The sequence below is a fragment of the Eublepharis macularius genome, chromosome 3 (genome assembly GCF_028583425.1).
Source record: "Eublepharis macularius isolate TG4126 chromosome 3, MPM_Emac_v1.0, whole genome shotgun sequence".
Taxonomy (NCBI): Eukaryota; Metazoa; Chordata; class Lepidosauria; order Squamata; family Eublepharidae; genus Eublepharis; species Eublepharis macularius.
The window spans coordinates 102951747-102963849 of NC_072792.1; the positions used below are offsets into that span (position 1 = coordinate 102951747).

At 43.4% G+C, this 12103-nt stretch overlaps 1 protein-coding gene across 1 annotated transcript in view; it reads left to right on the forward strand.

The window, feature by feature from the left end:
• Positions 1 to 9551: 9551 nt before the first annotated feature.
• Positions 9552 to 12103, forward strand: part of ADAMTS5 (ADAM metallopeptidase with thrombospondin type 1 motif 5) — a 108483-nt gene continuing 105931 nt past the window's right edge. The window contains exon 1 of the mRNA XM_054975031.1: positions 9552 to 11047. Within this exon, the coding sequence (XP_054831006.1) occupies positions 9989 to 11047 (1059 nt within the window). The 5' untranslated portion in view covers positions 9552 to 9988. The remainder of the gene's footprint in view (positions 11048 to 12103) is intronic.

Sequence of the window (12103 nt, forward strand, 5' to 3'; positions counted from 1 at the left end):
CTATCTCTTGCAGGAAACTGCAAAATCATTCACAGTTCCTCTATCCATCTTAAATGTCTTGCACAGTAATGCACTTGGAGAGTAAGCAACTGCATTGTCTTACATTACTTTTCAGTGATAATTTATCAGGAACAGAAGTGTACAGTTTCTCTGTCTCTTTTTATGTCAGGGCTTTCAGGTTGTATGAGAAAAATGAGCTGCACAGAACAATGGAGGAAATTAACTTCAAGAAATACATAAATACACAAAGTTTCTTCTGTTCTGCCCATTAGAAGGAAACACAAGATGCAATATTATGCACAGTACACCTGATCCTTAAAAAAAGGCAGTGAGAATCTTAAATTATATCAGTTTGGGGACTCTCAGAAGGGATATATTCAAAACATCATTGCAGGATGTAGTCCATGTTTTGCAGCTTCATCATATGCTGAAACTTTGTCTGGGTTAAAACTGCTTGACATGCTAAAATAATAAGACAAACTGAATGTAGCTTCCAGGCCAGTGCTGAGTGGTGGAGGAGAGTGGAGAGGGGGCACAGCAACAAAACACACAGACAACAGTGCTGGAGTTGAAAGAGGCCACAACTTTATTGAAATTACAGCTCAGGGAGCATAAGTGCGCATAAGGCATGGATCTGAGCATTGGCTGACCCACCTGCCAAGCCGATGACCCACATGCCCCCTTAGACCACTCCTGAGGGTGGGGGGACCATGGGATGACAGTCAGTGGGATGCCACATGGGTATACACCCCTGTGTGAAACATCTCCCGCCACCTGGGAGTGAGGCAGACTGACAGCCCCTGACTGGGCATGCACTGGCCATTCCTGACTCTCCAGACCCTTTATGGGGATCCCCATAATAGGGAAACTGAACTTGAGGGCCCTGTTTCCTCCCAAACAGACTGGTGCCCAATGTACAATCTGCCAGTTCACTCCTAAGTTATGACGAAAGGGAGGGCTGGGTGGGATGCCTCCAGAAGCCAAGTGCTGAGAGATGGGGGCCAGCTTCCCAGAGCAGGGGCCTGCACCAGATGTACATGGGCATGCTCTCCCAGGACCCTGGTGCTTCCCCATCCCTCTCACAACATGGCAGCTGCCATGCCGTCTCCCCGCCCACCTCCCCCACACAGCCTGCAATCTCAGTCCTCAGGTAAGTCTGGGAGCCATTGTTTCTCATCACACTATTATTCTAGGCAAATATTAGGGATAGAGTATTTGACTCAATTAAAAATGATCAGCTACAATCATACTGTATAAATGATGAGGCTGCTTGCCTTGGACAGGATGATTTTCTTAAAATGAATTTTTCAGCTGCAATGAGACACAGATGCAGACTCTAAATTTCACCAAACTTGTCCAACATCTTGCTTCTCCAAAATATATACATGTAATGTGTATAAGGTCTTCTGGAACAGTATGCCATCTCCTTTACACCCAGGGCCGGATCTAGGGTTGCCAGCACCCAGGGCAACCCTAGTCCAACTTGTCATGCATGCGCGCAGCACACGCGCGCTCCCAGCCCTGCATGATGACATCATTTCGGTGACATCATTAGGCAGGGTGGAGTGGCGGAGGCAGCATGCAGGGCTAGGAAGCCGCCCATGCCCTTCGCCTCCCCACAGGTGAATGGCGCAGGCGGCCTCGCAGCCCCCCGCACTGCCTTTTGCCTGCCCTGCAGGACAGGGGGTGCGTGGCAAGCCAGCCACCCCCTTTCCTATGGGGCAGGTGAAAGGCAGCAAGGGGGCTGTGAGGCTGCCCACGCTGCCGCCCGCGCACTCCCGGCAGCTGGCAGCTGCTCCCGGCGCCCCCTCCCTGGAGGCGCCGGGGGCAGACTACCTCCCTGCCCCCCCTTGATCCGGCCCTGTTCACACCATTTTATTACCAGATTTGCTGCCTTCTTGTATCATAAAGCCTGTGATGGAGTATGAGAAAGGCTGGAGCAAAAAGATAGAAATCAGTCATTGTTATTACATTTTTTATATATAATAGGAAACTAATTTGTAAAGTCTTTATGTGGGGGCAAATTATGAACATAACTGATGTCTCTTAAATGGAATCAGATATCTACTCCACTTTACAAGGCTGACAGCATCATGGGAGAGTCAGTTTGGTATAGTGGTTAAGAGCGCAGGACTCTAATCTGGAGAGCCAGGTTTGATTCCCCACTCCTCCACTTGAAGCCAGCTGGGTGACCTTGGGCTCGTCACAGTTCTTTGAAGATCTCTCAGCCCCACCCACCTCACAGGGTGTTTTGTTGTGGGGATAATAATGACATACTTTGTAAACCGCTCTGAGTGGGCATTAAGTTGTCCTGAAGGGCAGTATATAAATCGAATGTTATTATAATGTTGTTATTATTCAAAATGTAGATTTCATGAAGCCACTTACAAGGCTTAACAGAAGTGCACCATCTTCACAAAATGAAATATATTCATCATTTATAGAGCACTTTGTCTACATATGTGAAACATTACAGTTCAATTGTGGCAATAAGGAAGCTTGTTGAAATTCACATTTTAAGCTCCTCCCAATTGCACTACATTGGCACATACTTTTTTCCAAATATTAACAAAAACAACTAGTTGGCATCAGTATCTCCATGATAAAATATGCAAACATACCATTTGTCCCATTAATATATATAACTAGATGCCAAAATAAAATATATAAGCATCAGTTTCCATTAGAGAAACATTTTTGTATCCAGAAAATGTGTATGCAACCACACCAGAAATTGTTTAAGGGAGCTCGTAACAAAACAATAAAATACCAATAAGCCAATAAAACAAAACAAACTCATAAAACCAGGTCAATAAAAACCTGTCATGATGACATTAAAGCAGCATAAAATAAACAGAGCAGTCTAAAATTATATTGATAAAACAGTCTTCAAGCTTGGAGCAAACCAGCCACAGCTTTAAAAAGATGGATTCCCTTAAGTTAAAAGCATGGGTAAATAGAAATGTTCCCAATAGGCTTTCACAATAATAGACTGTCCAGTGTCCACATATCATCTCAGCTGTTTCATTGTGATAGACAACCCACCTTCCAAATGACTGAGGGGAAGCATGAAATTGATTCTAACAACTGGCATTCAAAATGGCATTCAGTCCATTTTGAATCCTAATTTATTAAGATGAATCATTGCCTTGAGATCAACATAGGAAGAAGCTGCCCATTCTGAGCTTTGAAAGACCCTTTAAAGGAATTGTAGCCCAAAGGGTACATCTGAAATGCACTTGGATATAGTCCCATCTGTCTTTTCTTCCTACAGATGTGCTAACTATTGAAGGGATTATTGTCCAGTGGGAGAAGTGAGATTAATTAAATGTCTGCTCTTCCTAAAACCACCCCCCCAACCCTATTCTAGAGGTTTCAGCCTTTGCTGTTTTTGAAGCAACAGCTGGAAAATGCATCATACACACACACACACACACAAAACAAGTGGCTTTTCAGAAATTAAGAACTATAGCATTTTACTTTGCCCTTGATATTCTTGCTGTGGTTTACAGAAGAAAGGGTTAGGGTCCATAAGCATCTGATACTTCCTGTAGACAGCTGCCTCCACCCAACATGTGTTTTAAACACATTTCATATTAAGTTCAGCGGTCAAAAACTACTCATATATTTTGCTCAGTGATTTATGTGAGTTCAGCAATTGCATTCAAGCTAGAGAAGTGTGAGACACGAGGCTTCTATAAAGTACAGCAGCTTAATGCAAATAAAAATATATTGAGGCTTGTGGATTTTTACCATCTTCTTTGTTTAGAAGGTCAATTAAACTAGATTGTATTCATGTCAGAAGAATGTTTTCTTTGGTTACAGACTTCTGAAGCAAACCAGATACACAGAGTGCCTGGATTTTCAACCAAGCCTTTTTTTTAAAGCATGCACCTTTTGATAGAATGCTTCTTCCCGTATAATAAAACAGTAAACCAAACCCCTTATGTCTCAGCATTAACATTGAACCCCATATGGCCATTTTGTTTAGTCTTTAGGGGATATGGGAAATTGATGTAAATTTTCAGATTGCTGAAGCTGTTAGACAGATGATATGTTTCTCTCTCTCTGTGTCACACACACACACACACACACAAGAACACACACATATACCACTTTACAAAAACACAAGCCCTAAGCCAAAGGCATTTCCTTTACTTCTCCCATGGCTGCTCTTGAGGAAGATATCACTGATCATAAAAAAGGAAAACAAGACATTGCTTTTCTTAAAGCTGCAATGCTTCACACAGAGAAAAAGCAAAACCTATTTAAAATGAAGCAAAAGTTATTCATGGCTTAATTGTTATAACTGAGTATTTGTTTGGTTGGCAGAACTAAGTTCAGTTGTAGCATTCAACCTTTTCTAGATCCCTGAGAAATAAACTGGAGTTTAAGCCTGATCTACTGCACTACTTCTACTGAACTACCTACGGAGTCCTAGTTGTGTACACTTGAATATAGACTTTATGCATTCATTTCAATGAATGTGTAGATTTGGAGAGGCTTACCAGCACAATTCTGTTCTCCTATCCTATCCTTTTTCATTATATCCTTCTAGAACATTTGAAAAGAGCTAAAGTTATTACCTCAACACAATACAAGCAATATATGCACTGACATCAAAAGTATATTGCAAGACAATAGCTCTTCTGCACATTCAGCCAATCGAGAGTATTTATCAAAATATAATTGTTTTTTCTATAAGGCTATAAGTGAATAAAAAGCAGCATGATCAAAGCAATATGTACCTCAAAACTTCAACTTTTCTGCAAATTAAATGTCAGTTACTATTTGAATTTAAAAATAGACAAGGACAACCAAATCTTAACTCTGAGGTTTGATTTTAAAATACAGCATTAGGAAGTGCCTGGTAATAAGTTTGTTTTGCATATCTTGTCCTTTAGCAATATTGCTATGGAAGAATACTCATAGGAAATCTTCAAATGAAAACCTATTTAGATATTCAAAAATGATCTAACAGTTTCCAGAGATATTCTTCTACGGGAATCATTTGGAAAACATGCTCTTGTAAGAGAATGGTATATCAGGGGATATCCTTATTATTGTGATTTGCTTTTAAAAATGGTTATGAATATTATCAGCCTGACTATCAGGTTATCTAACTTAATCTGAATTGTCTTTGAGTTCAGTAAGCTCAAAGGGGTGGTTTATAGAGACAGAAACAATGATATGAGGAGAAAGAACCTAAAAGCAGTAAATGTGCAGTTAGTGCTCAAAAATTACGGAAGATCTAAACATATTTCCCAAAGACACCATCAGTGAGTAGCTGATCCCCTTCCAACAGGGCTCCCATTATGGTCAATTGCCTGCTATGACCTGCTAGCAGTCAGTTATCTGTCATAATGACTGTTCTTGTGATGATTGATAACCGAAGTCCAACATATTCTGATCAAATGATAACAATAATTGTAATAGTGAATAGGTAAATAGCCAGATTGGTGATTGGGAATGAAAACTTAAGTATGGGAATCTTTTTTATAGGGTCAACTAACTTTTAAAATATTTGAAGTGTAAGCTTTCCAAAAGAATGGCTTATAAATAGAGATGGGCACGAACCGCATTATGAACTTCAAAAACCCACAAAATTGGTGATCGCGCGATCATGATCCGGCGGTTCGTGATTGTCCTCGTCCAACAAACCAGTGTTCAGAAGAAGCCTGGTTCGGTGTGTTCAGCCAGGGTTCGGGAAGCCAGACAGTCAGGCACCAGCAATCAGTTCCCTTGGCAATGGAGCCGGGGGAATGCCTGAACTCTGTCTGCGCTTCTTCTGTCACCCTGGAAACCCGAATGGAAGCCCAGCTTACCTTGATCAGCAGGTCTTCCTTCCAACCATGGAGCTGCAAAGCAGTTACAAGTTGGGAGAAGACACCCAGGGGAGGGAGGGGGAAGGGGGTGTTCTGTAGCCATGGGCACTGCAATCTCATCCCTGCGAACTCTGATAGGCAGCTCTGATGGCCAAATACAGACCTCCTGCATTTCTCAATGGGACCTGTGCTTATAAATAGCTGTGGGCTCCCAGGCTGGGTTTCACTTTCAGTGAGCAGTGGAGTGTGACAGAGCTGTTGCTTGCTACTTGCTAGCCTTTGGGGAGAGAGACAGAGTTTAATTGGAGCTTGGATCCCTATTGCAATCTTCACCAAACTTGGGTAATGGCTGGAGGAGAGCTTGTTAAACACTCCCCGGGAATATGGGCTCTCTAATTCCAACGGGGGCCATTCTGACGCCCATGAACCACGAACCTCGAACCAGTTCGGCAACAGAAAATGTTTGTTGTGGTTCGTGACCTCGGGATCATCGTCAGCACCGAACCACGAACCGCAGCGTTGTTTAATTTTTTTGAACCACGAACCTCGAACTGGTTCAGCAATGGGAAATGTTTGTTGTGGTTCGTGACCTCGGGATCATCATCAGCATCGAACCACGAACCGCAGAGTCGTTAATTTTTTTTGGTTCGTGCCCATGTCTACTTATAAATACTTAACTTGTTTATAGATCAAAATCAGATTGTCAGTTGGGTTTATTACAACAAAAAGTTCTTTAGCAGGCCCAGCCAAAGTTTAAGACGCAGTATGCAATCTTCCAGGTAACACAGCATTCTTTTTAGGACATCCAGTTGAATGAAAAATACTCAGTAATTTAGAGTTGCATACTACATTATTACAATTTCTTCTACCTAATCTGATTTATAGACCAGAAATGTATTCATAATCACTTTAAAAATTCCATATTTTCCAAAGTACAGGAAAAGCAGCAATGTGGTCAATTTTAAAAAAGTATCACCTTGTTGTCTTCATTTGGATTGTAATGGATCTAATAAAAAAGAATAAAATATACCCTAGGGCTGGCAACAATACATAAAGTTCCACCCTCAGTTTGAACCAAAAAACTTAACCACTTCTGTAATCTCGAGCTAATTGAGGCTTTGGGACTCTGAAACAGGAAAGATTAGCCCTGTGATTTCCAGGTCAGAACTATCTGACAAGGATTTAGTGGTTCTGTAACCTGAGATGCTAACAGAAAAGCCAAAATACAGAAGAAAATACACTATTAGAGGATGATTGATTACACTGAGTCTTCAAAAAATCCTCACCAAAAAAGGATGATCGTATTGACATAGCATGTAGCCAAAATAGTCTTCATGGCACTGAATTAATGTTGTTTTGACCCATAAGCTGTATAAGAGATAGGCTTCATTTACACATCACTGGATACTGCATTTACACCACACTACAGCAATCACTGGCAACTGCTTATAGGAAAATCCAGTTGTGGATTATTGCTATAATTCAATGATAGTGCAATATCTAATGATGCAGCCATACAGAAATTGTAATTGTAATATACATGTAAAATGTATATCATTTTAGGACTCATTTTCCTCATAATCTTGGGATCTGGACATTCTGAGACTTCTGTTACAGGTCCTCATAGAATTATAACTCCTAAGGTCCCTTTGGGATGCCATGACAGGCAAGCTAGTTTCAGGTTGTATACCACAGGGCTTAAGTATTCATTTTACAGGTGAATTGGTGGCTTTGAGAGATAAGAAGAAAATGTCTCAGTGAAAATTCACACTAACATCTAACTTCTCAGCATATCCCTAGCCATTTATTCTAAGATGGAGAAGTGGGCTGGTAAACAGTAAAACAACAAAAATTGTATTGCATTGTATTAATAATCCCACAATGATTTTATTTCCTTAAGAATTATGCATTTTTTGGAATCAGATATCTAATTTTCATGATGAACAATGCAATCCTAGGAAGACTTTCCTGGATAGACCCAAGTAGGATTCTGAGCAGACCTGCATAGAATTGCTCTCTTAATTTGTTAAGGCAATTGAGCATTTTTTTGAAAAACATTTAATGACTGAAAATCAAGACCTCACACAGCTATGTGTTAATACAACTCCAGACTGAGAGCAACTTCAAAGTATTCTGTATGCCTAAATATGAGTGCATGTGATTGTGGTGAAAGTGAAATTATTGATTCAGAGTTCTAATCCTCTATTAACATACTAATTTGGTTGCAAGTGTGCAACCAAAGTGCAAAGGAAACCACATCTCTCTAGTTATCCTGAAAAGGAAAAAAAGTAGTTTTAAAAACAAGCAATATATTCATTTTTATCAGGATTGCTGAGACATTTCCATGGTTTATTATTTATACAGCACCTAAAATCAATAACATTTTATGAACATAAGAGCAAAATCATCTGGAAATGTTTCAAGTTCCATATGTATATGTACATTCTTGAACAACCTGTCCTTATAGGTCCTAATATTCCCCAAACAGCAGTCTTCTCTGCACAAAATTCAGATTTCCATTATTTGCATAGCATCTGAAACTGTCACTGGATCACTTTTCTACAAATATCCAATAGTCACCACTACAAGAACAAAACTCTCTCCTTCCCGCATTTCTTGCTCACTGTGGTGCCTTATTTGACATACAGTACCTCAGGACCATCAGCAAGATAGTTCAGGCTTTCTTTTCTCTTTAGTGGCTATGGGTCTGTTCAGAGCTAATTAAATTGCAGGTAACGAGATTTTCAAGTGACTGTCTGTAGGGTGGCCCTGCCAGATCACATGGCCTGGGACAGGGGTTAGGCTGGCCAGAGAGGGTAATTATTTGAAGTTATTTACAAGGCAGCAGTAAGAGTTAACTTTTCCAGCCTTTTGGGAGGAAATTACAGGCCCTGGAGTCTAAGTGACAGTTTCTTTGGGATAATGACAGGAGAGGTTACAGTACAGCAAGAATCCACACAACAGAGATATAGGAAGGAAAGGGGGTTGGAGCGTCTCTTGTTTTCAGATATGGCAATTGCTAGCCAGGAGAGAGAGGGCTCAACACACATCAGGACACAGTAAGCCTGTCTTGCCCTTGGTCTCAGTGCCACTAGCTTGTTAACCCTCCTTCATCTGCTGCTTGTCTAACCACAGAAATGTGTCTTCGGAGAGAAAAAGTTTCAGAAACCACCAGCATTTTTCCTGTCTCCATAAAGTTGAGTCACCCACATAACTTTAAAAAAAAAAAAAAAACCTTTAATGTCATAATAGGAAACAGAGGCAAACCTGACCAGGACATGAAGGGAGAAGACAAAGCTACGAGGACCAAAGCCGCCTGTTTGGGAAATCGCAGTGCCTTCCAAGGGACACTGTGGCTTTAAATAATTCAAAGTCAATCTTGTGTGTGTTTCCCCCCACCCCTCACAAAAAGGTTTCCTCTCAGTTTCGTCGCCTTCCTCTGTTTCCTTGGTCTTTCTCTCCTCCCTGAAACTCCCACCATCTCTCTCCTCCCCGCCCCCCCCCCCCGCCCCCGTTTTTATTCCCCTCCTTCTCCGTCTGATTAAACGAGAAGGAAGTGTGGGAGTGGTGGTTTCGAAGCTCTCCCTTTAAGAGGCAGCCTGCAATGACGAATTGTTGAAATTGCCATTGCAGGATGGCATTCCGCTATAAATTCATTGTTCCACCTCCTCTCATCTTCACTGCTCTCTCTCCCCTCTTCTTGTTCACATCGGCAGACTGGGGATAACAACACCATCTCCGCCAAACCCCTATAAACTCAAGGAGAGAACTGTAAGATTCAATCTGGGATTTAAAAACAGAACCGCCCTTACCTACAAGTGAGAGCTTACGGTTGCTCTTGTTTTTAACTTCCACTTCCTTCCCCTACCTTCTCTCTCCAAACAAAACAATACAAATAAAACGGGGGCGAAGGAAGCCGACGCGGTCCTCCGGGCTGAGTTGCTGGAAGCGCCGACCTCTCGCCGTTGGATGCCTCGGCAGTTGTAGGAGAGCAGCGCAAAGTCCTCCAACTTCTCTAATGCCCCCGGCAGCGCGGCGTCTCTCTCCTGACTCGACCTGCGAAGACAGCGGCAGCCTTGGTTAAGATTCAGGTGGCGCGTCCCGTTCCTCTCAGCCGAGCCGAGCCCCGACCGGAGAGCGATTGGCCGGCTGCAGAGGCCACCATGCCGCTGAAGTTTGTTTGCTCGCTGCTGCTGCCGCTGCTGGCCGTAAGCTCGCACTCTGCTGCTGCCGCCGCCGCCGCCGGAGTCTCCCCAGCAACTTCAGCACCTGCCTATGATAAAGCTTCGCAGCATTCCCGAGCGGCAGCAACGCCGCCCCCCTTCCTCCGCCGGTGGCGGACCCGCGAGCCTCGAGCCAGCGGCCTCGTACAGAGCGTATCTCAGACCTACTCCGGGGGCGGCAAGGTGGGCTACATCCTCTATGCGGGGGGGAAACGCTTCCTCCTGGATCTGGAAAAGGACGCGCTCCTGGGGTCTGCCGAGCAGCTGATCCAAGGCAGGGGCCACTGCTACTACCGGGGCACGGTGGATGGGAGCCCCCAGTCCTTGGCCGTCTTCAATCTTTGCGGCGGGCTGGATGGCTATTTTGCGGTCAAGCATGCTCGCTACACGCTGAAGCCTTTGCTCTGGGAGGAGGAGGAGGAAGAGGAGCCCGCCAGGGAGAGGATCTACGGGGGTGAGTCTGCCCAGGTGCTACACCTTTTCTCCAGGGATCATTTCAGTTTCCAAATGTTGCCTTCTCGCCCCAGCTGTGAAACTCGCGGCTCCTCCAGGCCCCCCTTTCTGGATCAAAAGAGACCGTTCAAGAGGCAGGATATTATGGAGACCAACTTCACTACCAGGGCAGCACTGTCCTCCATCTTCTCCCAGCAGGGAGGCTCTAGAAGCAGGACCAAGCGCTCTGTCTCCAGGGCCAGGCAGGTGGAACTTCTCCTGGTGGCAGATGACTCCATGGTCAAGAAGTATGGCAGAGGTCTCCATCATTACCTGTTGACCTTAGCCACCATTGCCTCCCGGCTCTATGGGCATGCAAGCATCGAAAACCATATCCGCCTGACAGTGGTGAAGGTGGTGGTGTTGGGGGACGAAGAGAAGGGGCTGGAGGTGAACAAGAATGCAGCCACCACACTCAAGAACTTCTGCAAGTGGCAGCACCAACACAACCAACTGGATGATGATCATGAGGAACACTATGATGCTGCCATCCTCTTCACTCGTGAGGTAGGTCTGAGAGGAAGCTGTGACTAAGGGATCCCATTCGTGCCCCAGCCTTGTGGAATAACCCTGTTGCTGTGTCCTCCACCTCCAGCTTCATCCTTCTGGTTCACAGCAGGAATGCTGGACTTGATTATTCATTGGGTCCCTCCTGACTCAAGGCATCTGTGACCATGCAGTTGTTGTCTCTTTTACCCTGGCTTACAACCTCTCTTTGGTTGTGTCTGCACTAGTGTTTTATGGCCCCTGCCTTAACGATTGTATGTACTGCTGAAAATATTAACACCAATATAAATGTCACAATGGTGTTACACTGGATTTAGTTGCCACATGAAGATCCAACAATAATTCCAGGAATTCATTGTGAATTGGCATGGATGGGGCATTTCTGATTTTTAGAATGTCCTTTCCCCAAACAAAAATTGGTCGGTAGAGTGGCCTTTTCATGTACAGCATCTTTCATGGGATGTGCAATTTAATTGCACTCATGGGTATTCACAAGGTGTTTCGTACATTGATGTTCACATTGGAGGCAAAACCAGCCCTGACAGAGTAGCTATGCACATTGGAATTGTGCTTTCATATGATGTAGAAGTTGAATAGTTAATGTTGGAGTAGAATCAGGAAGTTAAAGGTGTTTGTGAACACAGCCAATAACAACATTATTTCCTCTGGCAACTGTCCTTAAGTTTCTAAACATCAGATTAATTTGCTCCACCAAAAGGTCACCCAAGAGAACTGAAAGTTACCCCATTCCTCTTCTTTTGGCATCTGATTGAGAAAGAAAAGGAAAGTCTTGCTACACACAGGGCTTTTTTTTCAGTGGAAACGTGGTGGAACGGAGTTCTGGCACCTCTTGAAAATACTCTGCAATAGCATGTGAAAATAATATTATTCCAAAGACTCCCATGTGTTTCTCCCTCATTTCCCTCTTGAGAGTTCCGCCACCTCTTTTCCCAGAAAAAAAAACCCGGCTACGTGTATGCAGCACATGTCTCTCACCATTCATGTCCTCATACTACTTGCAACTTGATAACTTCTGAATCTTTCATGTGGCAGTGG